Source organism: Ammospiza nelsoni, chromosome 30 (genome assembly GCF_027579445.1).
Source record: "Ammospiza nelsoni isolate bAmmNel1 chromosome 30, bAmmNel1.pri, whole genome shotgun sequence".
Classification (NCBI taxonomy): Eukaryota; Metazoa; Chordata; class Aves; order Passeriformes; family Passerellidae; genus Ammospiza; species Ammospiza nelsoni.
In genome coordinates, this window is record NC_080662.1 from 182,401 (window position 1) to 209,122 (window position 26,722).

At 53.5% G+C, this 26,722-nt stretch overlaps 1 protein-coding gene across 4 annotated transcripts; it reads right to left on the reverse strand.

Moving 5' to 3' along the window:
• Positions 1-13: 13 nt before the first annotated feature.
• On the reverse strand, positions 14-26,194 carry OGDH (oxoglutarate dehydrogenase). Of its 4 annotated transcripts, none has more exons than XM_059490742.1 (24): positions 26,117-26,194; positions 22,644-22,892; positions 17,868-18,053; positions 17,130-17,232; positions 13,677-13,721; positions 11,193-11,308; positions 9,936-10,090; positions 9,387-9,533; positions 8,839-8,929; positions 7,783-7,962; positions 6,640-6,768; positions 5,913-6,092; positions 5,602-5,754; positions 4,403-4,505; positions 4,066-4,194; positions 3,011-3,161; positions 2,789-2,916; positions 2,523-2,701; positions 2,315-2,386; positions 1,726-1,848; positions 1,118-1,190; positions 570-733; positions 313-467; positions 14-229 (listed from the first exon to the last, which is right to left on the reverse strand). In XM_059490742.1, exons 2-24 carry the CDS (start codon positions 22,863-22,865, stop codon positions 109-111), a joined length of 3,105 nt encoding a protein of 1,034 aa, XP_059346725.1. In that variant the 5' UTR covers positions 22,866-22,892; positions 26,117-26,194; the 3' UTR covers positions 14-108. The 4 variants fall into 4 exon arrangements, with proteins under 4 accessions (XP_059346725.1, XP_059346721.1, XP_059346723.1 ...); XM_059490738.1 differs by lacking the exon at positions 17,130-17,232 and adding an exon at positions 17,351-17,441; XM_059490740.1 differs by lacking the exon at positions 13,677-13,721.
• Positions 26,195-26,722: the final 528 nt, after the last annotated feature.

The window sequence follows — 26,722 nt, forward strand, 5'->3', positions numbered from 1 at the left end:
CGAGGCACCAGTATGGGGTTGACAAGATCTGTAGTTGAGGGGGGGAGGCGAGCGAAGGACAGAGAGACGGACAGACAGACAGAGGAGCATGCTGCGCCGCGCCGGCGCTCAGGCCAGGTCCTTGAAGGCATCGAGGTTGAAGGCCGTGTCGAGGAGCCGCTGCAGCTCTGTCAGGTGGGTTTTCTTATTGCCAGTGGCAGGGGCAGCTGCTGGCTCCCGCCCTGCATACCTGCCAGGGAGAAGGTGGGCCATGAGAAGGGTCTGTACCGACCAGCTCCCTCCCAGCCTCTGAGCCAGCCCCTGCATCCTTACCAGACAGGCTTTGCACGGTTGATGGTGGTGCGAAGGCGGGGTTTGACATAGTCATAGTAACCCTGGTTCTTGTGCTCCTCCTGGCACCACACCAGCTCGGCAGCTGGGTATTTCTGGGCTTCCCGCTGGAGGAGGTCAAAGGGGAACGGGGAGAGCTGCGGGGGGCAGAGAGTGGTGTCACAGGAGATGTGGGGCAGTGTCTCAGGGGCTGCAGAACCCCCAGCCTGCAGGCACGGTGCTGGCAGGACGCTGCTCACCTGCTCCACCCTGGTGATGGCCACATCGGCCTCCATCTGCCGGGCCTTGCGCTCGCGGGTCAGGTCATAGTACACCTTGCCGGTGCAGAACAGCACCCGCTTCACCTGCTCGGGGTTCTGGGCTGCAGGGCCACTGTCGGGGATGACACGGAGGAAGTGGGTGCCTGCCAAGAAAGAGAACAGCACCCTGAGCCACAGCACTGTGCCAGCAGCCACTGCACCCAAATCCCATGCCAGCCCCTGCCAGGACCCTGAGAGGCAGAGTCAGTTCACCCAGGAACAACTCCCACCACAAACCATCGCATGCCACTTGGGGCTGTCAAATCCCTTCCCATGGAGGAAGCCCCACGGAGCCAAGTCTCCCAAGGGTGGCAGGCTCAGTCCTAATGAGGCTCTGATGTGCCAAGGAGAAGGCCATGGCCTCACTCAGCCAGCCTCCAGCATGGGGCGGCTGCAGTCAGGCAGGCTTTACCCAAGGCCACAGACTCCTGCCCTTCACTCTGCGGAGCAGCATGGGGGGCACACAGGCAGCTCTGTACTTCTTGTACCTGGCAGCATGTCATCAAAGCTGGAGCGGGCTTCGGGGTGGCGCAGCAGCGACTTTGGAGTGAAGATTATCAGCTGGAGTGGAGAAGAAGAGGCAGAGCAAGGCGGTCAGCCCTGCCAGAAACACCTCCCCTGTCTGCCCTCCCCTGGCCATCCTGAGCAAGGGAGCAGCTGCCAGAGGTTTGCTTCTCACTCAGCTGCAGTGCTCTGCCAGATTGGGCATCCATTCCCGACAGCACCAACCATCCCAGTCGGGATGTCCCATGGGGAAGAGGCAGAGGGGCTACCAGGGACCTGCCTGTCCCATGGCTGGAGCTGACTGGAACTGGCTGAGGTAGGTATGTAGCAGTGTCTGTTGGCTCCAACAGCCTTGACCTCCCCGTGGAGTTTGGGAAGGGGACACAGCCCTTGCAGCCCACACGAGACAGCAGCTGCACATCAAGTGCCAAGCCAGTCCTGAGCACCATGAGGTCCTTGGCCAGGCAGCAGCCAGCTGCCCGAGGTGCAGGAAGAAGCTGCCCCCAGCCCAGTCCCAGTCCAGGGAAACACCCAGCAGGAACACAGTGCCCTGCCTGGGCACCAAGCTGGGCACGGAGCTGCTGGCACTGACCGGTTTGCGGAAGGGCAGGAGGATCTGGCGCCGCAGGACGTGGAAGAAGTTGGCTGGAGTGGAGCAGTTCACGACAATCCAATTGCACTCATAGAGCTGACGCACATCAAAGTCATCCAGCTTCTGCCTTGGCCAGCACGGGTGAGGGGATTTCAGGAAACACAAGTATCTCTTGGCCTTGTGGCTCCAGCAGCAGGCAGAAGAGTAGGCCCCAGCCCTCCCTCCCTCCCTCCCCTCACTCTCCCGAGCACAGAGACCCACAGAGATCTGGGAGAGGCTCCAGGGCTGTGCCCTCCACCTTAGTCTGGCCATGGGGGTGGCCAGCAACCCCCTCTCATTCCACTTTCAGGGCCACCTCTCCCCTGGACTATGCCATGGCCCCAGGTTCCGTGGAGGTGCAGCCTGGGCACCAGGTTCAGACCCTTTCCCCAAACCCTCCGGCCAGCACGAGACCAAGGCATCCTAAGCCTCCTGCCACTGGTTCCCACTGTGCTAAGCCCACACGGGTGTTGCTGCCCTCTACCGAGCCCAGTCCAGGGCACAGGAGGGCCAGGCTGAGCACCACACCACCATGGGGGCCACCACTCACAGGGAACACATCGGGATCGTCGTTGCACATCTGCAGGAATCGCTCTGGGCGGGCTGAGGAGTGCTCGGGACCCTACGGGGACCAAGAAGGGGGATGGTCATTGCAGGCCAAGGCAAGCATGAGAACTCCAAGTAAGGCACTGCCACATCATGAGCAGCGCCACTGCTGTGCAGGGTTTCACCTCAGGGTGAGCCAGAGGAGTCCTTACCATGCCCTCCATGCCGTGTGGGAGCAGCAGGACAATGCCATTCTGCCTGACCCACTTGGCCTGCCCGGGACAGATGAACTGGTCGATGATGCATTGAGCAGTGTTGTGGAAATCCCCAAACTGAGCTTCCCAAAGCACCAGGGCATTGGGACTGGCCATGGCAAAGCCCAGCTCAAATCCTGAGGAATGGAAGAGCAGTGAGAGGGCTGGGTTACCCTTCCAGAGCGGCCTCACCCTGGGCAGTGAGCACAGACCTACTCACTCACCCAAGACACCGTACTCTGACAGGGAGCTGTTGCAGACAGTGTAGGGAGCCTGGTTGGGCCAGAGGTGGTTCATGGGGATACAGGTCCTCTTGTCCACATTCTGATCATGCAGGACATGGTGGCGATGGCTGGAAAAGGGAGAAGAGTAACTTCATCATCAGCCTTTGGATCCCTCCCAGAAGGGGTGGAATTGCCTTTACAGCCTCCAAAGCAGGGCTTTACCTAAATGTCCCCCTCTCAACATCCTGGCCACTCAGGCGGATGTGGATGCCCTCTTTGAGCAGGGAGCCAAATGCCATATACTCTGCCAGGGCCCAGTCCACGGTCCGGTTCTTCACCATCTCCCCACGGGTTTTCAGAATACGGCTCAGACCTGCCAGGACAGAGCTGGTTCACAGCCAGCACAGGACAGAGCTCCAGGGACACCAGCTCTGCTCCACAACCAGCCCACAGACTGACAGACTGACAGTGCCATGGGCAGAGGAATGGATTCACCTCTTCTGGAGGCATGAATCATGGATGAAGAAAGCAGAGCTGCAGGGAAGGATCAGCTCCAAAGAAGAGCTGTTCCTTGGTTCACTTCCCTTACCCACAGCTCCCTCATTAACAAATTCTTGTAAGAGTCTGGGTGAGAGGGAACCTTAAAGATCATCCAGCCCAACCCCTGCCATAGGGATTTCTTGCACTACAAGGGACATCTTCCAGTAGACCAAGTTGCTCCAAGCCCTGTCCAGCCAGGCCTTGAACAATTCCAGGGCAGCCACATCTTCCCTGGGAAACTTGTGCCAGGGCCTCACCACACTCACAGGGAAGAATTCCTTCCCAATATCCCATCTAACACTGCCCTTTGGCAGTGGGAAACCATTCCCACTTGTCTTGTCACTCCGTACTCCTGGTGCAAAGTGCCTCTCCATCTCTCTGCAAACTCCTTTAGGCACTGGAAGGGTCTCTAAGGTCTCCCTGGAGCCTTCTTTCCTTCAGGCTAGACATACTTAGCTATCTAGGAACTCCTGCACAGGGGCTTCAGCACTGGTATCATCTTCAAGGCCTCCTCTGGACCTGCTCTAACAGGTCCAGTTTTTGTTCTGGGGCCCCCAAAGCTCCAGGCAGTGTCTCAAGAATGCAGCACCCAGGGGGAGGATCCCCACCCTTGACCCGCCGCCCACCCATATTGAAGCAGTCCAGTATGTCCCTACCTTCCAGGCCACATCTCAGCCCTATCTCACAGCTCTCTGGAACAAATGCCCAGGTCTGGCACAGCTTTCACAAGCTCCTACCTCCATGGATAGTGAAATCCTCCACTGGCACCGAGCTGGCCACTTGGCCAATGTGTGTCAGGTCCTCTTCATTGAGGCCAGTGGAAGGGCAGGTCATGCTCCGGGGCTGCCCATCCAAAGTGAAGAAACCTGTCAGAGAAGGAGAAACACCATCAGGTGTGCCAGATCTGTGGGAAGACCCCAGGACACGGACACCCTCAAGCAGAAGTAGGGACACCAGGAAGGGGAAGAGCACCTCTAACCTCCCCTGTGGGGTGGCTTACTAGAAAATCTCTGCCATGGATCTAGAGAGGCCGGGTGCCTTGCTCTGGCCTCCCAATCACCGCTACTGCCTTACCTGGCCAAGGTGAGTCCAGCCAGTGCTTGATGTGCAAGATCTTCTCATCCTTGGATCTGGCATGGGCCTCTTCACAAATCTTATCGTACTTGGCAATTTCCTCCTGAAAGGCAGAAACAAGAGGCAGAAAAACATTAATGGGGGATCTCCAAATAAGGGTGTTGAGCCTGAGGACCTTGGTAAGCTTGCAAGGGTGCTGGAAGGCAGAGGTGGTCCCCGTCATAGAAGTCCCAAAGCTGTGCAGTCAGCCTCAGAGAGCACAGCCACAGCCCTGTACCCCAAGGCATAGATCTGCTATGCTCAGAGCTGTACTGATGCTGAAAGGTGGTGCCAGGGCAAGCAGGGCTGGTGGAACCTCTGCGTCGTGAGCTGCCCAAGCAGCAGAACCAGGACAGGATCTGACCCAGATACCCGTGGCCACAGCAATCCTGAGCACTGGGACCTGCCTGCAGTGGCCCAGAGCTGCATCACCTGTTCCACACTGATCACAGGGTGAACTTTGAACTAGATGTTCCTGCACTTTTCAGAGCTGGCACAGTTCAAAGACAAGCCTTGGCTCTGAACTCCATTGCTGCCAGGTCTGCAGCGCACACCCAACCCTGTGGAGAGTTTGGTTCAAGCATGGCTTAAAGAAAAAGGCCATGAAGGCATACAGTTGAGAGAAAAGTAAAAGGTAGTTGTAAAGCAGTTCCCAGGCTTGATTCTATAAACAATTAGGCTCTCTCAAGCATCACTTTATAAACAATAAGGTTCTCGGACAGTCTTCCCATAACAAGCAAAACACTCTGTCCTTGGGCTCTCTGGGAAAAGATAGCTTCCTGGGAACAGATATGGAAGTTTTGGGAACTTTTCATATCACAGTGGGAACACTAGTCCTGTTTTTAATAAACAATCATAGGTATTGTAAAACAAAAGGAGTGGTTAGAGTTTTCTCTGTTAACCTATCGTGAGCTTGCATTTTGCAATATGCATTTAGTTAATTAACACTGTTATATAAAGTGGCTGATTGATCAATAAATCGGAGTTCGATGCTCATCAATCAGATGGTCGTCTCCCTTCACTTCAATATAACCCCAGCACAGCTCTGCCACCTTTAGGTTACAAGCACAAGAACGTGGTTCTTGTAGGCCCACGTGGGCCTTCACACCCAGGTCTGAACCACATAAGTAGTTTCCCCTTTCAGGCCCCGCAGATGGTACCTCATACTCCGGCTGATTTACCACCCCCTGGGAAATCAGCAGCTCTGCATATTTCTGCAACACTGGCTTCTGTTTCCGGATCTGTTTGTACATCAGGGGCTGCGTGAACATAGGTTCATCCATCTCATTGTGCCCGTTGCGCCTGTAACAAACCTGCCAGGAAAGGAAAGATGCCTGCCTGTGATCTCCCGCTCCAAAAGCACTTGGGAGCTACCTAGGCCACGTGAGGGAGGGTCCCAAATAGCCCAGGAGGCACCCAAGCACATCCCTGGCTGAGTCCCAGCTTCAGGCACTTGTGCCACATTCCTTACCAAATCCACCACCACGTCCTTGTGGAAGGTGCTTCGCCATTCTGCTGCCACGTTGCACACGTAGACCACGGCCTCGGGGTCGTCGGCGTTTACGTGGAAGATGGGCGCGTTGACCACGCGCGCCACGTCCGTGGGGTACGGCGAGGAGCGCGCCATCCGCGGGTCTGTCGTGAAGCCAATCTGTAGCAAGTGAGGGCAGACGGATAACCACAGTGGTAACAACTGCATTTAGGATACAGCTTTCATATGAGCTCCTTCTTTGAACACTGGTATCATAGCTGGCTCAGCATGAGACAGCTGCTTTGGTGTTCCAGGAAACTTGTCACACAGCTCCAAGGGCAGCTCAGCTGCTGCAGCTGGGCTGCAGATGCACAAGCTGCCTGTCTGCTGTGTCTGGACACAGTGGCACATCTGGGTACCTGCTGCAGCTGTGGGGACACGCTGGTCCCAGTGAAACATCTCTGGTTTCTGTCGCAGTAGACAGGATCAGCCCTGTCAGACTCACACACTGAGCATCAGGTTGTATCACCTCTGCACCAGACTGGGCTCAAAAGCTGCTGCTGTTGAGCAGCTGGGTGAGAAGTACCCCCTGCTGACCCCAGGTTAGGGCTCCTACCACAAACACTGGCAGGAAAACAGCTGCTGCTGGTTCTAGCTACTCCCTGCCCCAGAGCCTGCAACAACAGCTCTGCCAGGGACCCACAGGCACAGGGTGTTTGCTCCTCACCTGGTTGTTGACCACAACATGGACAGTGCCGTGGGTGGTGTAGGAGGGAAGGTCGCTCAGGTGAAATGTCTCGTACACAATGCCCTGCCCTGCAAATGCAGCATCTCCATGCAGGAGGATGGACATCACCTGGGAGAGGGGAAGCCGTGGTGGTCATCAGGGACAGAGAGCAGGACACCACCAGGAAAGGGCCCAGCTCTCCTCCCTATGAGTTTTCACCTTTATGACATAGAGCTGCTCATTAACACATCCAGTGCTTTCCCAGGGGATGGGAGGGGAGTCAGCCATAGCTGACACACCACTGGGCAGAGACTGTGGCCACCAGCTCCCAGCTCCCCACCCCCCAGCAAGGGCAACACATTTGGGGCACCCTGAGCAGACAGCAAAACAATACCCAGTATGCCCCAGCTGGGCAGCAATCCCATTCCCAAATACATACACCCCAAAGCAAAGCCTTTTTCTCACTGGGGGAAGAAGAAAAGAAGCCCTGTTCTCTCACACTTTCAGCCCAGAAGCCCCAGGGCCACTGATGTTATTTTGTCACCATCCCAGGGGCTGGCTAAGGACACCGCCTGCCAGGCAAGGACAGGATCAGTCTATTTATATCCAGCGCCTGGGGTGTAGGAGGGAGGGAAGCACTTTGGATCTCACTCTTCCACTTCTTAGGATTGGAGACAGGTCTGCAATGAATCACACAGCAAACAGCTCCCCACAGCCCCTTCCCACCGGGGTATGGAGAACTGCCTTCTGTTGCCAGTTCCAACTTTCCCAGTCCCAGGAATGGTTATCTCTAGTCACACTGAGATCCTGCTGCCAAGCCCTCCAAGGTGTGGTGCCTGCATTGCCTTGGGGTTCCCCTCATGTCCCTGTCTCCCAGTCAGGGGTTGTGCATTTGCTGTGCCCATAGCCCGGCTCAGTTCAGAGATGAAGAAAGCAGCAATGGGAACCTAGGGTGGGCAAGCCCCTCCCAAAGTTATCTCCAAAAACAGAAGGGAAGGATGGGGAGCAAAGTCAGAGTGACAGCAGGGGAAGTGGCACATCAAACAGAAAGCAGACAAGTTACTTCACTTTCCCACCAGCCTGTCTCCACCAAAATCCATCCAGCCTCGGCCACGTTATTACACACATCTGAGCAGCACTCACCTTCTTCCCCTCCGTGTCCCCACAGTAAAACTGCTCTGCCTTAGTCTTGCCTTGAACAACAGGATCAGCTGCTTCCAAATGAGAAGGATTTGCCACCAAGGAAAGGGTGATGTTCCTGTCAGTGACGCGGTTAATCCGCCGGTGGTACATTCCCAGGTGGTACTTCACATCACCAGAGCCCTGGTGGAGGGGACAAGAGAGTCACCCCAGGGCATGAGTGGTTTTTGGGGCATGGAAGGAGACAGAGGAGTGCTGACCTCAAGGCTGGAAGAGGGAGGCATTTTTTGCAGGTACTGCCACAGTGCAGCAGGCACTCACTGCAGGAGCTGAACTGGCACCGAGGAAAGCCTGTGCCAGGTGCCAAACCACTGCCAACTTCAGACATGCACCCAGCCCATCGAAACACAGCTGAAGGTGTGGGGGATGAAGCAAGTGTGGTAGGTTGGGCAAAGACCCTGAATAACAGGTAACGCCTGCCTGAGCTCTACCCACACTGCAGCAGCATGGCCATGCACCATTCCCAATATGCAGCCAGGCAGCCCATCAGGGCACCTCGAGGTCCCAAGCTGCTGCTTTCTCACCTTGAAATCCCACTGAAGGTCATGGCAGGATCCATCCAGCCCAGCCCAGCTTCCCAAAAACCAAATCATCCCAGCTTATGATGCAGAAGCTTTGGAGCATGAGTTTATTGCAGTGACAGAGCTGCTTTTGGAGCTGCTTTAGAACCCCAGATGGGGACCAGGGGCACAAATAAACTTCTGCTCCTGGCCACCCTAAGCAAACACCCCAAGGCTGCTTCATGCCCTGGAGAGCTGCCAAGAGCCAAGTTTGTGCTGGAGACAATGGCACATGTCACCCCTAGGACAGGCAAGGACAGACCAGCACTGGCAGCTCTACAAAGGCTCCCATGACCCAGGTGTGCTCGCAACATGGAAATCCATGCAACACCGGTGCCACTGAGTGACACCAGAAGCAATGGCACAATCCAGCCACAGCCCCTGGGGAGTGCTCAGGGGCAGGCAGCAGCAGCCTGCTGCAGGCAGGAGAGAAGCTCACCTCATCAGCAGCCTCCAGCTTGGAGTCGAACTGGCAGAAGATCTGCTCCAGCTCTTTCCTGATCACGTTGGCAAGAACATTCAGGCGTCCCCTGCAAAAGCAAGGCCACAGCTTACAGCCATTAAGTGCTGATGGTGATCTACAACCCCCACTGCCACAGGCCACACCTCCTGTGATGGCTGTGGGGTCACCCAGATACAGGGACAAACCAGGAGGAGTCTGAAGATCCCTCAGCACAGGGATGGTTTGGCCAACACCACATCCTACATACTTGCTGAGATGCCCCAGAGTGGGTAGGTGCTGGAATTCCAGCATGATTCCAGGTCTGACCTCAAGCCACCACCACTCTCCAAATGAATTTACTAAGCTGGAAAGATCCTGATGAGCAGAGAGCAGCCAAGGCCTGACCTCTCCAGCTGAGGTTCATCACTAACCAAGATCAATTTGGTGATGGTAGAAACCAGTGTGCCCTCCAGTAGCAAACCCCAGCAGCATCCCCCCCACCTTCTACCCGCACCAGGCAGCACCATGGCTAGAGGCAAGGTTACCTGTGGGGCATTCCCATGATCACATAATCCACTCCCTTCTCACTTGATTTATCAATAATGGTCTTTAAGGCTGGGATCAGCACTTCGCATCCCTCCAGACCAAAACGCTTCTCTGAAGACCATTTCCGATGGAGGAACTCCTCAAACCTAAGAGGCAAAGGGAGGGAGAGATCACTGAGGGCAGAAACCAGGGAACGGACAGGGACTGCACCAAGGGAGCCACAGCACTGGCTGATGCTCAAGCTGGTACCATGCAGCACACAACAGTCACTTCAGTGTCTTCCCACAGAGTTCAGCTGGCCATTTCCCCCCACTCCAACACCATGCTGCACTTAATCCTTATTTTTAGACCTTTTCTTTCAGGATCATCCACATTTTCAGGCTGTTTGCCAGCACCCGAGCCTGCCAGACTGGCAGCTCAGTGGCGTCAACCTGCTCACAAAGGCGACAGATGATGTCAAGATGTGACTCAGCTGGTGACTGCATCACTCTGGCTGGGAGCAAACCTCCTGGGGAAGACATGGAGAAGGTGAAGCCCTCCCAGAGTACCTGGTGGAGCGGACCAGCCTGGCCAGCAGCGTGCGCTTCTCTTCATTGGTGAACTGCATGATGCCTGGGGTCTCAAACTTCTGCCGGATCCACTGGCACTGCTCCAGGTCATTGATGAACATGAACTCTACGCCAATGTGCTGGCAGTATGCCATCTGCTCCAACAGGGAGGGAAAGGTGGGGCCATCAAGCAACAGCCAGGGCTTCAACACCTCAAACCCCCAAAGGACTGGCACTTGTAGCCCCACTGGATCACAGGGCCAAGGGCTCTTCATTTCCCCCTTCACCCTTTCAGCCAAAGAGCCTTTCTGTGCCAGCAGAGACATCAACCCTCACGCCTGGCAGCTGGAGGGGGTCCTGGGGGAACCCAGCTGCCAGCCCTGCAACAGCCCCACTTTAGGAGCCTTGTTTGAGTTGTATTCCCAGGAAAAGGGATGTAGCAGGACATGTTCCAGGATGCTGCAGGCCAGCACATGACCCAGCATCAAGATGTTTAATTCCCCTTCCTGGAGGGGCCCACAATCAGTCCCTCAAATCCTTTACATCCACCTCAGAGGAGAGATTTTCCCTCTCCATGGCACCACCATGTAAGCAGTCCAAAATCCCATATCACAGGGCAGGGGAGAATCAGAAGGTCCTCCCACAATGAGGAGCCCATTCCTGCAGATGGCCTAAGATGTTGGCAACGTTTTGCTTCTTCTAAGATCAACTAGTCTCAGCAGAGACCATCTGAGCAGTGTGCCTGAGAGCTGCTTGAGATCAGTCCAAGCACAGGAGGGGATGAAATTTGGCAGAAAAGGGGAACTGGCTGTATGAGCTGGAAGTCCCAGCCCCAGGGGTCTCAAACCTGCACCAAGACCCTCTGAAGGACACCCATGCAGGACAGCAACACTGCTGCAGTGCCTGAAGAGGGAATCACTGGCCTCCAGCCCACTCCTGTGCTCTGCAAGCACCAGCTGCTGCTTCAAACTGGAAAGCATAGCTGGAGAGGTTTCAAAAAAGGCAGTATCCAGTTGCCTGGGGCTTGCTCCACCTCAGGCAAACCAAGTGCGTTGCTGCAATGCAGCAGAAAGCTGGAGACAATCACAGCTAAGCAGGTTACTCGAGGTGACTCTTGTGAGTGGGGCGAGTGCTGAGAAGCAGTTCCCAAACTGAAAATCTTGAAATGTGCAGGCTGACCCAGGACTTTCCAAAGACAACTGCTCTGCCCCAGCCCCTGGCTGCACACAGACCTGGTGAGACCCCCGCCCTTCTCACCTCCAGCCGACGGATGATTTCCCGGAGTGGAAGAGCCGATTCATTTCCCCCGATGAAAGTGGTTGTGGGCAAGTGGAAAACTTTGTCGAGGTCAGATTCATCCAGACCATAAAAGCCTGCAGGATTTGTCACGGGTGGGAGAAGCAAGAGAAAGAAGGAAGGAAGAGGGACGTGGATACCGTCACACAGGGACCAGGTACATTTGGGAGAAGTGGGGAAGGGACAAAAAAAAGCAGCATAAAAAAATAATAAACATGAAGGAGGTTTATATGGATAAAAACCAAGCCATAATTAAACAAAAAGACATTGAACACCAAACAATGAGTTATTAAGAAGGCACCGCAGGAAATGAACCACAAAGCAATGTATATGCATGGAAATGGGCAATTAAAATCCAGGGTGAGTCAGGGAGCTTGGAGCCCCAAGAACACAAAAAACACGCAACAAATTATAACAAAGGTGAGAGAAAAGAAACGGGAATTGAGGAGTCACTGAGCACACCAGAGGTGTCGGCATGTGGCAGGAATTAAAAAGGGAGAGTCAACGCAGAGAAGGAAACAGTTAAAACAGACACAACCAAACAGACAAAACCCTAAGGAGGGAGAGACAGAGAAGCAAGAAAGAGAACAGGCAACAGAGCTCTGATGGACTCTCCTGAATAGCTCAACCCAGGAGCAGGGTGGCCAGCAGCCACTCAGGGGTTCGGCTGCGCAGGTACCCTTTCACCCCAACCAACAGCTTTTTAATTAGAGCTTTTGCCCAGCTCTGCTCAGCAAACCTCCACCCTCTGGTGCTGGCAAATGACGATTTGGAGGCAGCTCCTACTCATGGTATGGGGCTGTGGGGAGATGAGCTGGGCCTGGAGAGGGGCCAAGCAGGCCTCAAGAACTGGAGGTTGGGATTTAGGGCTGCAGGCGAGTCCCGCTGTACCCCAAAGCCATCAGAGGTGCCTCTCTAGCCACTGAAGCTCATGGTTGTCTCTGGGGAAACTGAGGCACAGAAGAGGAGGGACAGTGCTGACCTTGCTAAACCAATGCAGAAAGGCAGAAGCAGGTCCAGGAACTGGAGAGTCCCGTGACCCTTCTGAAGCAGGAGCGTGGATGAAGGAGTCGGTCTACAGCCCTTTTTCAGGCTCCTGATCATCCCTCCTGAACTCCCAACCGGGCCTGGTCCCAAGGTGTTTCCCAACCCCAGGGCAGGAGCTGCAGTAGACACACATACCACTCCTCCCAGCTTCCTCCAAACCAGCCCAGGACCCCAGATTTTAGAGAGGGAGCTTTTAGAGGACCTGTTCCTTTAAAGTGGGGATGGGGAACACCATCCAAGCATGGCAGAGCAGTGTAACCCACCTTCCTCGGGGGAATGGGAGGCAAAAACTGGCCCCTCCTGAGCTGGCCCCTTCCTTGAACTTCATGTTAAAAGTCTATCCCTTGCTGTCTGGTCAGGAATGGACAGTGAGCTGCAGACAACCAATCCCTGTAAGTGTTCAATGCCAGGCTTGGAGAGCAACCTGGTCTAGAGGACTGGGCAGTATGAAAGGCCCTTTCCAGCCTAAGCCAGTCTGTGATTCCATGATGACAGAGCTGGTCATGGCTCATTCCTGTGAAGCCTTGAGGGGCAAGTCCAGAAACGTGGAACACATTCCTGGCTGCCACTGCTGTTCATCCCCTCTGCTCCTGGGACACTGGAGTCCCAGGAGAGGGAATGAAGCCAGGCCCCAGCCGCTCTGCTCCGGAGATATGCCTAGGAACACTGAACGAGACAGGAGTCGAGACTTTGGCCCCATGTCTCTGGGGTTTCTCTTTGGTTCCCATTCAAACAGAAATCCCAGAGAGAGGCAGCAAGGAGCATCCCACACAAACTGCCTGTTGAAGGGTTCCAGGGAATCCTCAGTAATTTGCTGAAGCTTGCAGACATGCACCACAGGGCTTTGGCTTGTTCTGCTGTGATGCTTTGAAGACACTCTGGCACACTTTGGGGAGTATCAGATTTTACAAGGAGTTTCAGGACATCTAAGCATCTTTGCTTCTTCTTTGCTGCAGCCTGACAGCTCTGACAACACTCGGTATTTATAGGCAGCAACACCATCAGATGGAGGAAGACAAGAGATGAGCTGCCAAATTTTCCCTGTGACAAAACCAGCAGAAGACAGCTTGGATTTTTAGGAGTCTTGAACCAATGAGGGAGATTGAGGCCTTGTAAAATTATTATTCATAACAAAACATACTCTAGCAAGCCAGGCATGCAAACACAGTATAGAAAAGGCCAGTAAGGCTCAAACTGAGGATTTATACTAGACAAAGTGTCACTAACCACACACCTACATCAAGACTTTGAGTAGAAATTAAAAATTAAACATGCCACAAAATTCAGGAGTGGTGGGAGACGGGAGGGGTCCACTTTACCAGCTCAGTTCAAGCCCAGAATAACCTATTCAAAGAGAGTCCTGCACTCCAGAGGGTTAAGGGCTCATTAATTGCATACCTCCTACTGTTAACACTCTCAGCCGCTCCTTGAACACTGCGAGGTCTGGGGAGGGCAGGGAGGGGGAATGCAGAAAGGGAGAAGACAGAGAGATGCAGTCAAAGTTAGTAAAAAATCTGGAACTGTGAAAACTAGTCATGGAAAGCACAAGTCAAAAAAATACAGTATTTAAAATACAGGCAAAATCCGTCAGAGGCAAAAGGGCAGGGATGGAGGATGACTATACACTAGGCAGAAAAGGAATCTTGGTGGGAAGTCTGATGAGAGGAGAGAGGAGCAGGAGGGGAAGGGGGTATCAGACACTGGGGAGTAGTTGAGCTGCATGGTTTGAGATCTCTCCTCTTGCACCTTGATGGAAGAGAGGGTGGCCTGGCATCTTCATTTGCCACGACCGAAAGCATCCTGCCAAGCTGCATCACAGGGAGGTGGGACCCTCTGCAGAAGCTGGGAGCTGCCTCCCACCAACACCTGCTCCAGAGGGTTTGCTCTGCTCATGCTACTGGGAGGATTTCAAGGTCAACCCACGGAGTTAAGGATGCTGCCTTTGCACAGAGGAGGAGACTGGGGTGTTGACAAGCAGGCAGTTCTTAAGGAAGACAGCGACACAGCAGGCATGCACAGCCGCCTCTCTGGAGCATGCTTGGTGCAGGCAGGAGTGCCAGCACGCTGCAACAGTGGGCAAACATGCAGCACCAGAGCTGCCTGCCCAGCTAGGTTAGGTGATCCAAGGGCCTCAATCTCACCTAGGTTACAAAAAGGCCTTGGAAACACTTGTCATTTGGGTCAGCAGGGAAAATCAGACACTTTCCCAAAATGGGGAACAGGAAGGTGGGAGGACCTCAAGCCCAGGTCCGTGCAGGGGCTCGCCTATCTCTTCCTGAGCTGGAAGAGGATTTCCATCAATTCCCCTTGGCATGAGGCAGAGGCAGCTGCCTTCCATGGGGAGAAGACAGACAGACAGACACTTAGACACACACAGCCTTCCATACACCATCCAGATTTCAGTGTGCTTCTTTCTTTCTATTTTCAGGGTCATACTGAGTTCCTGTAGTCATCTTGTCCTTGTTTTACACACTTACCATGCCAGACCAGCTGCAGTGAAAGACCAGGATGAGATTACTTGGTTTTTTTTAAATAGAAAAGACAAGAGAAAGGGGAATTGGGTGGCTCCAATTCCACTCCAAGGAGTGGCCCCACCACTGCTCAGACTGAGTAGCCCTGGGCAGGTTTTCTCCCTCTGACATTTTCCCCAGATATCACACTGCTTAATCCAAAGAGAGCTTCCAAACCAGAGCCAAACCAGTTGCTAAACAAAAGGCAGTTGAGAAGAAGGATCAATTTCTGAGATTAACCATCCAACTCATTTGAATCACAGCACTGCCACTTAAACTGTTGGCAACTGTGATCACACCACAAAAGCTGACCTTTAAAGGACTTTGCTGTTCTGAAAGAAGAAACAAGACTGTTTCCAAGTTTCAAAACCAAACCAGTCCTGTTATTAACCACCCTGTCAAGTGCTTCCTTCAAAGCAAAAAGACAGCAGGATCTGCTTAGATATTGGCTTTTTCTGCCACAAGCAGGCAACACCCAACCTTAGGCCCAGCTAGAGTTCTGTCTTCTGCACCACCACAGCTCCTTCCCCACTTCCTGAACACTATTTGCAAGCTAAGTTCACTCAGTTACAGCTAGGATTGACTAGATGAGGTTTTCCAAGAATATCAAGGGAAAATCTACTCAGCATAAATAATACTTATAGCAAGTTAAACAAAGTCTTTTGCTGAGATCTAGCCACATGAGTATGGGGTTCTACCATGAGACACAACCCCAGCATGAGCTGGCAGCTGCCACCATTATATCTTGTTCCCAGGACTCATTATTTCTATGAATTCATGGATTCCTGGGAAGCAAATCAACACCGCTACCCACTGTTCCTTTGTGGCTTTCATTTTAATATGAAAGCTACAAAGGAACAGAGATTAAGCTTAAGGGCTTGCTCATACACAAGAGATCCCATGCTGAGGTTCCTTCCAGCAAATGCCTATGGACTATCTACACCTGAATGCTTGACTGTGAGCCACACTGGGACATACTGCTTGGCTTGTGGCAACTCACCCTGGAGAAGCAGGAAAAATGGAGCCTGGACTGCTTCCCTCAGATGTTGTTACAGCTGTACACCGTAACAACTGAGTTACACGGCCATGGTGAGTGGCTTTAAGTTCACCTAAAAAGTCTTCCTGCTTTCCTCACAATGCTAACTATGAGCACATGTGTCTTCTCCCACAGCTGGGTTCACAGCAATCATCTCCCCACCTCTTGCCATCAAAATGGCAAGAGGCACAGGACACACTCCCAGCTGGAGCTGGATGGCTCCTGAGGTTCATCCAAGGGTTGGTCTTCCAGAGAAGCATGTCAGAGTCCAAACTATGGGATGAAGCAGCTTCCTCATCATCCAGGGAACTGGTCCAACCAAAACCTACTCCCTTCCCTACCGCTCCTGGTACATGTAATCCTGTCCGAAGGTCCAGCAGGTCCAGGGCTGGTGTCCCTGTGCTGGCAGATGAATAAGGAATCAAGAAGGTTTACATGCACCGTGCATTCTGATTGGCTGTGTCCATTGGCAAGGTTAGTAATCATCACTGCTGCTCTACTCTACGTTAGGAGCACGAGCATGCCTCTGGAGCACTTGGAGTGCCAGGGAACCACCCTGGGAAGCACCAGCGAGGTGACAGAGTTCAGCAACCTCATCCTGGCTAGGAGAATGGTAGCCAACTACAGAAATCGGCTCTAAAGCACATGGAGAGGTGCTGGGTTTAAGCACTTTCAGATCAGGATTTCAAGTCCTGGGAACCACACACACTTCTGTACAACACTCATGCAGCTCTCACTCAAACACATTGGAATTTTCACCTCTCTACTTGGACAGGAATGCATCCCAAAGCTTCCTTGTTATGATCACCAGTAGGGACTCATAGCTCCATCTTGGATGAAGGGCAATTAAAGGATTTACAGATGCTGGGGCAAGCTAGAAGTTGAGGAGGGCAGCCTCAGCCCTGCTGAGATGAACCCAGAATATTCACCCCCAGCTCTGAGGGTCCCCAAGGGCAGCAAGAGGAGCTGAGAGAACAGACCTCTAGCTCTCACCAACAAAAAACCTCTCTGCTTTGCATTTCTAGAAGATGCAATTGCTTCCAGCCCTTCTGGGTTTTTGCTTCTGGGTGAGCAAGATCAGTGATAACACTGATTGGTGGTACTGGTTGAAGAAACATGAGCTGAGTGCTGGAGTGACAGCCGGAGGGTGGCAAGACTGCACTGCTGCTACCAGCAACCACAATTTTAGAGTGATCATTACTAAGGAAACTTCAGACCCCTGGCCTGTGAAGCAATCTACCTACGAAGCTGTGAAAGAGAGGGGAGCTCAAGCAATGCAGCACCAACTGCTCTCAAAGCCCTCACCCAGTTTGTCTGTGGATGTGATAATATCGGCTGGAAGGGAGGAGTCCAGATCTGCATCCAAGATGCCCAGAGGATCGAGTTGTGCTACATGATGCCCTCGAATCTATGAAATGCATCAGGAATGGAAAGGAGAACAGGAACCAAGAGGGAGAGAAAAACAAAAGAAGGGAGGGGTAAAAAAGTTAAATTACATTAGAATTAATTTGCAGAGTAATTCTCACCGACGTTTGGAGAAACAGTTACTGGCGCATCATCAAAATTTACACAACTAATGCCGAGAGGATCAAGCTTTGCAATGTGGTGACCCCTGACCTGGAAGCAACAACACAGATTAATCATTAAAACAAGTTAACTGAAGAGACATTCCTTTCCTTGGAAGTTCTGTCAGCAACAGAGGGAAGCAGGGTGGGGGGTGCTCCACGCCACTGCTAAGCATGGCAGGAGCCCATGGCACTGGGGCAGCATTCCAGACAGCAGCAAACCACACAGTGTGGAGACGAGCTCCCCCTCCCTGCCACCCTGTTTGGATGACAATAGCTTTAATCATCCTATTGTCCAGTAAAGCATCAGCTGAGCTTCTGCCCCAACAGATCAGCTGCTCCTATGAGGCAGCCCAGCTCCTATCCTGCATGATCTCCATGCAAACATGTGCATCATTCACACCAACTCCCACTCACCTCAGCCCCTGCAAGCCCCTCTGCAAAGGACGTGACCCTCCTCGGCACAAAGTCCCCTTACCTGATATGCCCTGATGAGAGATTGCACTGCAAGATGGTCCTCCACCAGTTTATCCACGTTAGGTTGTGCCTGAACCAGGGACTGGGCTTGGGACAGGGTGGAGAGGCTGGTCAGCGGAGGGGGGCTTTGGTAAGCAGTGCCTGGAGCAGCTCCAGCATTGGCGTTGCGAAAAAAGATGTCCCATGACTAGGAAAAAGGAAAGAAGAGAGATGACCAGGGTCTTCACTTGCAGTCCAAACACCTCCTCCAGCCAAGGTTACAGAGGTCTCCACTTCACTGCCAAAGCAGGGGACAGAACTGCCTCTCCTCTGTACCTCATCTCCATGCAGCTGCTGCTGAAAGCACCCACTTGCCTTGAACAAAAGAGCAAGCTCTCCGACTATTCCAGCTGCATCACTATCCCACTTCCCATCTATCTGGATTATTTCTTTAGGCATGAGGCCAACACCAGAGCCACCCCTCCCTTGGCAGTAGCACCAGGACAGGACAGAGTGACACCCCATCCCTTGGCTCTGCTCTTGGAACCACTGCTCTGAGCAGCAAGCCCCAGCCCGGACTCCCAGCCCATTTCCTTCTCCTCAGGGGAGGCCACTGCTCTCTAAATACCCCAATATTTTCTGAAAAGTATTTCTGCCTTGTAATCAAGTACACCTCTTCCTCTTTTCATGATCTGAATGGCCAGAGACCTAAATCCCAGCATAAGCTGTCTTGTTCAGCCCCCAGCCAGCAATGTTTTATTTTTCTATCTCTTCTTCAATTTTCCCCCATCCTTTTGGTGACACCAATGATAGCACTACAGAGGTACTCCCATACCAGCTCTCCCATGCCCAGAACAAGGCAGTTGCCTCCTCAGCTCCTGTTCCCTTTGCAGATGGGCACTTATAGGTGTTAAGAAAACAAATCAGAACACTGGAAAAAAGCCCTGGACAGACCTGGTGTACTGCCATACTTTTCCAGCACTGTCTGAAAAGTCTGGAAGTATCCCAGGCCAAACTCAAGTTAACCAGTCTCCTTGTAGAAGCACCAACAGATTTGGGGAAGGAGAGAGCCTGGCCAAACTAAATCCAACGCACATCCTCCCATCAGGTGTGTGCCTCATCTCATGTGCCACTAAATGATGGCAAAGGATGAGGGCACAGCAGAACAGCAGCTGTGTGCCAGCACAGACCCAGGAAGCTACTACAGCAAACAAATCCTGTGGGATTTTTATGCTGGCTTCAGCCCAAGGGTCTCTCCACCAACTGGGAGCTTGGCATTCTGCACCTTGGAGGGCACCAAATACAGCCTTGGCAACCAGAGATGCACAAAGCCCAGCCATCCTCAGAGAGTTTAAATCAAGCAGAAAAGCACCCTCAAATCAGGGGTTGTTTGGGGCAGAAAACAGTTTTAGTCCCCTGGAAGCAGGGTGGAAAGGACTGAAAATCTGCCCTTTGCTGGAGTCACCCCAGCACTGCTGCTCCCCCCGGAGCTCCTCCGGTTGCAGCACCCATCACATGCCCCAGGAAGGTATTTCCAGTCCCAATTTACCCAAACACCCCATTGTCTCATCACATGACTGCACAAGGTGAATAAATTTAGAAACAGGTCATGCTAAAGGAACATAAATAAGATCTGGAACATTTTGACACTGTTACTGATAAACAATCACTCCCCCAAGGGGAAAAAAAAAGGAAGACAGAAAACACTCAACCCTGTTCTGACTGCTAAAGGAAATTCCAGTGGGAAAAGAGGAAGACTTGCTTTTTGTTCCTTCCACAGGCTCACAGAGCTCCTGGGTGCCCCCAAAGCCATCAGCTCCTGCAAACGGAGGGACAAGCACCCAGGGACGGGCTCTGTGCCCTTGGGATGGAGAGGAACCTGGCTGGAGACTTTGCTCCACAGTTTAAGGTTGGTTAATGTACTGGCAAATAAAGACAGGCAAGAGAAAAGGAGCACCTGACAATATCAGAGGGGGGTGATGGGAACAGGGACGGAGCCAGGGGTGTTGCCTTTATAACCTTCTCCCTTCTGCCACTCATTTCTCTTGGAGTTGCAATTAGCTTCTGTTTTGGAAGGAAAAGTTCACTTTAAACTCTGCAAACAAGGTGTGGCACTTTCACTGAGTGCTTTATTGCTCCACAGAATGATGTCTGGATGGCACAGGGCAGGCTAGGCTGTGATAAGGGCCATAAAGACATCAGCTTTCAACCTGCTGATGTGGTTGTGAATTCAAGAGAGTCCAAGGGCTATCCCATGGGTTTCTGAGGAGCACAGAGGTGCCTCTGGAGCTCCCACCTCCCATGGGAGAGGCTGCCCCATCAGAGTTATCCTGCTTTATCATGGGAAGGAGAACTTTGAACGTAATAATCCAGCACTTGCCAAAGGTAACACTAGTAATAAATTCATGGGGTTATTGTCCTTTGACTTTTGTGTGCCCATGGCCCAGAAAAGTGGCAGCTTTTCTGGGCCCAAAGGCGCAGCTCTGTGAGTGCTCCACTCACTTTTATACCCTGTATAGATGCATACAGGATATAAGATACATAGATATACATTTTGGGTACAAGAGAGCCAGATTCAGGGCATTTTTAGACAGTCCCACAGCTGCAACACAAAGCATTAGCCTGGGCTGGCTTTCCCAGTGCTCCTCCATGCACTGGCAAGGTGGGATTGGTGAACCAGCTGCCTGCCACACACCAGGACAGTTCAGGCTTTAGAGGGATCTTGAGCTCAGTTCTGTGAGTGGAGCTCAGGGCAGGCTCCTCTATTGAGAACAATCCCAAACCAGCTCACCAAGCCAAACCAGCACCTTCTACCAAATGCAGCTTCTGAAGAAGGGTGTGGGCTCATACTGTCATGTCCCAGTCTCTCAGCTTGGAGGTCAGGCATGCAGAGCGAGGGAAGAGGGATGACATTTCCCATCCACCGCAGGCACTAAGGGACACTGCTTCCACCTGCAGCTCAGGCTCCAGAAGCATCAACCCTGCTTGGTATGGTCTGCAGGTCTGGCAGCACCTCCTGCTCCAGCAGGGAGAAGATGATGAACATCAGAACTTAAGGCTGCAGGAGGAGGAGGAGTATCCTGAACCAAATGTAAGGCAAATTTAATCTTTGCTGAGAGCAGGCAGTCAAGTAGCAAGCAATGGGTTCATGCTATGCACATTGCTATGTCCTTTATCAACCCAGACAAGCACCTTCAGTTTTTTGAGGGTGATGGGGTCATCAAACCTCTTTCTATTTAAAATCTCAAACATTGGCAAGTTAAAGAGTCTGTGTTAAGGGCTGTTTAATGTACAGATCCATAGGGAGAGCTGTGTCCCTGTCACCCAGTTCAACCCAAACTCCAAGGCTGCTGCTTAGGGAGGCTGAACCTACCTGAGATGTATGCAGGTAGCACTCACCTGCAGCCACAGCTGTTTGGCCACCTTCCCTGAAGCACCCATCATGTTGCTTAGGGGATGGGGAGACAGTGTGGGCTGTACCAAGCACCCAAGCTGGTCAAATGGAGGCAGGAGGATGGTGTCCCCACTTTTAAGGGGAAGCAGTCCCAGGAGCAAGCAGCACTGACTGACCCTGTGGCAGCCCACTGGCACCCATCCACCATGCCTTTACCTCCTCTTTCTCCCACTCTTCTCTAATTTTTATTATTTTACCGTTATTACTATCCAACTCTGCTCGTCGGGCTTGAAAACTGGAGCTCAGCTAAAGGATTCCATGCAGAAAATGCCCTAAAATAACCTACTTTTTATCTTCCCTATTTTAAGCAAGAACTTGTTCTGCAGTTTAAACCCCTGGTATGTACATGGAGGAAATGAATTCAGTGTGCTCAGCTGGGACCATTGCACCAGCAGGAAGCCTCAGAGGTTTTTGGTGACAACAGCAAAGACACTCCAGCTCTTCCCAGCTGAACGTGTCCCTCCTCCCTGGTGGGACACAGCACAGCAAGGAGCAGCTGGTCTCTGTGCTACACAGGGATAGAGAAACCTCAGCCAGGCCCCGTGACAGCCTGACTCCTTCCAAGAGCTCCAGCCTAGGATCTGATCCTCCACCTGGCAGGACAGAGGCCAATGCTCATCAAGGACAGAAGCAGGACTTTCCTCTCCTGGGCAGGGCACACAGGCTGATGGCCTGCAAGCCAACATGACCAGAGACAGCTGCAAGCCCAGCCTGAGCACAGCAGCTCAGCATCAGGGGACCCATCAAGAAGTGCAGAGAGGACAGAGGAGTGCAGAGAGGAGCTGGGAAGGAATCTTGGTAAACAGGTCACTGGAACAAGATGGAGTCCACACAAGAGACAAGGCCAGAATGGGGCCAAGTATATAGATCAGCAATCTGGCTTTACACACACAAGCTCAAAGCCAAGCTCAGCTATGTCTGCCCCAACACAGAATACCACCCATGCCTGAGACAAAAAGGAAACCAGTCACGATGTGGAGAATACCCTCCATGCCCCTTTTTCCCATCCTCCACTCCAGAATCAATCCTCTTGATGAGCCACCAGAGATGGAAAAAATACAGCAAGTGGATTCCCAGAAGCCATTCCTTGTATCTGCTTGTGATCCAGGATGATGCCCATGTCCCAAGCCCACGGCGTTTCCTCTTGAACAGAAAAAGCTCCTCTTGCTTCTTGCTCCAGGAATCACTGCTGTTTCTTTTGGGAAAGTGAGGCAGAAGGACCATCCACAAACATCCAGCCCCTAGTGACGAATTCACTACTCCTCAAGAGGTGGCACTTACCTGCACCCACTGTTCAGACACACAGAGAAGTGAAGGTGACATCCTGGCAAGGTTGATCCTTACCTTATGTACACTTTTGGGATTTTCCAGCCAAGCATAATACATTTCCTCCACATAGTTTGAACTAGTCCCACTCAGAAATGGCTCGGCAGCCACGGGTGCACTGTAGCACCTGAGCTGTTGGAACGTCCTGGGTGCTGCCGGTCTGTGTTGGGAAATTGTCTTTACAGTCTGTGAGGCCGTCAACGGCCTCAGTTTTGCTGCACAAGTCCTTAAGTTAAGCATTTTTGTATTGTTGCCTCACGCAAGCTCCTGTCGAGGGAGAACAGAAAAGTGGGTTATTAATTACTGCAGGAGAGCACTGAACAGAGACCACCCCCTACCCGAGCACAGAGAATCAAGCTTAGAATCAGTTTTTAATTTGCATTAATCCATCCAGCCTGTCCCACAGCGAGGTCTCTGATGGCTTGGAAATGCAGTTTTTGCTCAGTACACTCAGCACGGCCAGGTCTGCCTCTCCTATCCCTGGCAGCATGGTACCATCACCTCCCCTGTCACAACAGTGCAATGCAAATCTGCTTGGTGGGTACCCAACACCGGCCTCGAATGAGCCACTGCACACCAAAGCCACCCACATCTCTTGATTTCAGCTTCTTCCATCACTCTCCTTCCCAGGTTGGTCTAGGCTTCCTTTCTATGACCACTCTGCTTGGCTGAGGTTTTCTTCTTAGTTTGCTGTGATGCGCACCAGGGTAAAGCTAGTAAGAAACTGTGTACAGGGAAAATTGCTTGCAATGAAGGGGTAGAGTAGTGCAAAGCACTTGAGAACTGGGCTCCAAGAAGGACTGCTGCTCCTCAAAAGCCCAGACCCAAGAACATCAGTGCAAGTGAAAGACCCAGAGAGGGGCTCTCCCCTGCTCAGAGAACTCAGAAAAGTAACCCGGAGCTGGTGTGGGACCTTGGAGAGGTCCCACCTTGCAGCTTTCCACAGGGCATGTACTGGGAGGCCTGGGGTCAGCCAGGGCGTTTTACACACATCCTACCAACCACAGTAGCCCAAGGAAAGCGCTGGAAATCACCCTGAAGGAAGTGCAGGCACTTGGAGCAACTCTTCTTGCAGCTGCCCTTTCCACCCAGCTCCTCCTGCAAGAGGCAGACCCAAGGCTAGAGGTGACCTAGCTGGCTGGTTTCCATAGCACAGACCAGTCCAACGAGCAGCAGCCCAATGGCAAAGCAGTTACCACGGTTCACCAGATTAAAATGAAATTTCACAAGGGACTAGAGAAAACAACACACTGTCACAGCCAGCAGTTTGCTAGCCAGCCTTCCAGCTGAATCTAGTTCAGACACTGATCTCTCCCCTGTAGTGACCAACAACAGGGCCCGAGAGCTGCATCAGGGGAGGTTTAGGTCAGATATTAGAAAAAGGCTCTTCACTCAGAGGATGTTTGGACACTGGAACAGCCGCCCCAGGGGAGTGGTCAAAGCCTGAGAGTTCAAGAAGCATTTAGGCTGTGCTCTCAGGCACAGGGTGTGACTCTTGGGATGGTCCTGTGCAGAGCCAGGAGCTGGACTTGGTGATCCTTGTGAGTCCCTTCCAACTGAGCATATTCACTGATTCTGTAGCTCTGGCTGCCCAGCATGGCAGGGGCTAGACTCCCCATTGCAAACTATAACGCTTTGGTTCAAAGAGCCTGAGGAAGACCCAGAGTCACCTGAATTCAGACAAAGTGTTTGACAGATTTACCCATAGGATAAAGGGAACCACTTGTCATTTCCACCTTGCCCACAATAACACCTGGCAAAAAAGGCCAGCAGGTGCAGGACCACAAGTGCCACAGCACTGGGGATTCTCCCAGTTCACCCTCATCAGATCTACACAGCAAAACACACACTGTTATTTTTCTGAAAGGCTAAGAAAGTCAGGGATGTTCAGCCTAGAGAAAAGAAGGCTCCAGGGAGTCCTTAGAGACCCACGCAGTCTCTAAAAGGGCTCCAGGAGAGCTGAGGAGGGACAAGAGCCTGGAATGACAGGACAAGGGGGAATGCCTTCCCACTGCCAGAGAGCAGGGTTAGATGGGATATTGGGAGGAAATTATTCCCTGTGAGGGTGGTGAGACCCTGGTACAGATTGCCCTGGATCCCTGGAAGTGTCCAAGGCCAGAGTGGATGGGGTTTGGAACAACCTGGGGTAGTGTAAGTTGTCTCTGCTTATTGGCGGGGGTGGAACTGGATGATCTTTAAGATCCTTTCCCACTCAAAGCATTCCATGATATTTCAGAGAGCCAACTGAATCCAGTGCCAGAGCACAGGCATGCATATGGCAGGGAAAAAGCTTTAGGACAGAAGTAGCATCATCATCATCTCCAGTTTCATATCCAGTTTTGATGCTGTCACTCAGCAGCATCCCGTGACCTCTCTGGAAAACAGTGAGGTTAATGCCAGAGTTTGACCCAAAGCGAGCAGAACTAGCTGCTCTTTGAAGGTCTCTTGCAGGAAAGGTTAGCTAGGAGCCTTTCTACCCTAGGACAGAGACAGGCAAGCTTGGAGCTGGGATGATTGCAAGCTAGATCGAAGTAGAGAACCAGAAGCAAGGACGTAGGAAACCAAGTCTGAGATAAGGGATATCAGGGTCACACAGGAATGCAAAGGTCACACTGGGAGTGACGCCTGAGGAGCATATGGAGAGGCAGCCAGCCACAGCCCAAACCTCACCAAAAGGTCACACCTCAGGAATGCCCACAACAGATGACGGCTGGAGTGCGCCAATAAGCAGATTAAAGTACTAAATGTGACCCACCCGCAGCCAGGATGGGGACGGCGGCCCAGATGGCGGGTACTTGGTAAGGACTGCGACTTAGGAACACTTTCTAGGTTGAAAACAGCACAAGTTCCACCTTCCAGGAAGCGGCGGGGCCAGCGCCACCGGCTGTAGACACAGCTGATCCAGCACCGGGCACCTTCGGGCCCGCGGCAGACGAGGGCCTCAGAGCGGGCGGGGGCCGGGGCAGACCCTCCGTGTCCGCTGCAAGGCCGGCCCAGCAGAGCCCTCCAGTGATGTCGGGAGGCGCCGCGAGCTCGGGCGGCATTCCCAGAGCGCGTGGACGGACCGGAGCGGCCCCGCGGAGGGCCCGTGGCGCCGTGAGGCGCCGGGAGGCGCGCGGGAAGGAGCAGCGGGACCCCCGCCCCCCACAGAGCGCCAGGCCCGGCCCCGCCCGCGCCCCTCAATCAGCGCCCGCCGCCGCCGCTCGGGCTCCGCGTCCCTCGCCGTCTATAGGCCCGAAGAGAACAGCCGAGCCTTCCCATTGGCCGCAGGGCAGCCCGTCTGCCCGCAGTCCCGCCCCCCTCGCTCCCCTCCTCCCAGGCGCTCGGGCGGCGCCAAGGACACCGGGGCGCGACCGCGGGCTACCGGCCCAGCGCGGCCGCCGGCGCGACCCCCGGCCCGCTGCGGCTCCCGGCTGCAGCCCCGGCTCCGGCTCCGGCCCTCCCGCCCGGCTAGGTCCGGCCCCACCGTCCGGCCCTGCCGCGGAACTCACCGGCGTGTCCGTACGCCCCGCTCGTGGTCCCGGCTCTGACAGCGGCACCGACCGCCGCTCCCGCCCCGCCTCGCCCCGCCTCTCCCGTGCGTCAGCACGTCGCGTCACCACGGCCCTTTTGCCACGCCCTCCGATCCCGGCCCAATGCGTCTGCGCCGGCCGGCGTGCAGTGGTGGGGGGGGGCCGGGCCCGGGGGCCGCTGTACGGGCCGGGGACCCCCGGCATGGCCGGGGAACTCTCACCACGGCCAGGACACCTTGTATGGCCCGGGGACACCCACCGTGGTTCATGGTCTCAGCCCTCATCGCGGCTTGGTGACTCTCACCACGGCTTCAGGACCCCAACCGTGCCCTGGGGGCCTCTGCCATGCCCTGGGACCACCACTGTATCGTGGAGAACCCCTTGCTCTGGGGCACCTCAGGCTTTTGGGGATATCCAGCCATGCGGGATGCCCAGCAGGGCACAGGAGGTGCTCTGGGAACTCTGCTTTTCTGGCAATTTCCTGGCAGTGAGTCATGGTGGTGCAGTCTCGGGCACGGGAGTGTGCAGGGCTGGATGGCACTTTCAGGAAGTGAAACGGGTGCCAGGAAAACACCCCAACAGCCC

What these genes read in the sequence shown, in the direction of transcription:
- OGDH (XM_059490742.1), bottom strand. Translation starts at nt 22,865, where the DNA reads ATGCTTAACTTAAGGACTTGTGCAGCAAAACTGAGGCCGTTGACGGCC. An exon ending in CTCTCATCAGGGCATATCAG is followed by an intron (nt 17,233 to 17,867) that starts GTAAGGGGACTT and finishes TGCATTTCATAG; the next exon opens with ATTCGAGGGCATCATGTAGC. An exon ending in CACATCCACAGACAAACTGG is followed by an intron (nt 13,722 to 17,129) that starts GTGAGGGCTTTG and finishes TGCCCTCCCCAG; the next exon opens with ACCTCGCAGTGTTCAAGGAG.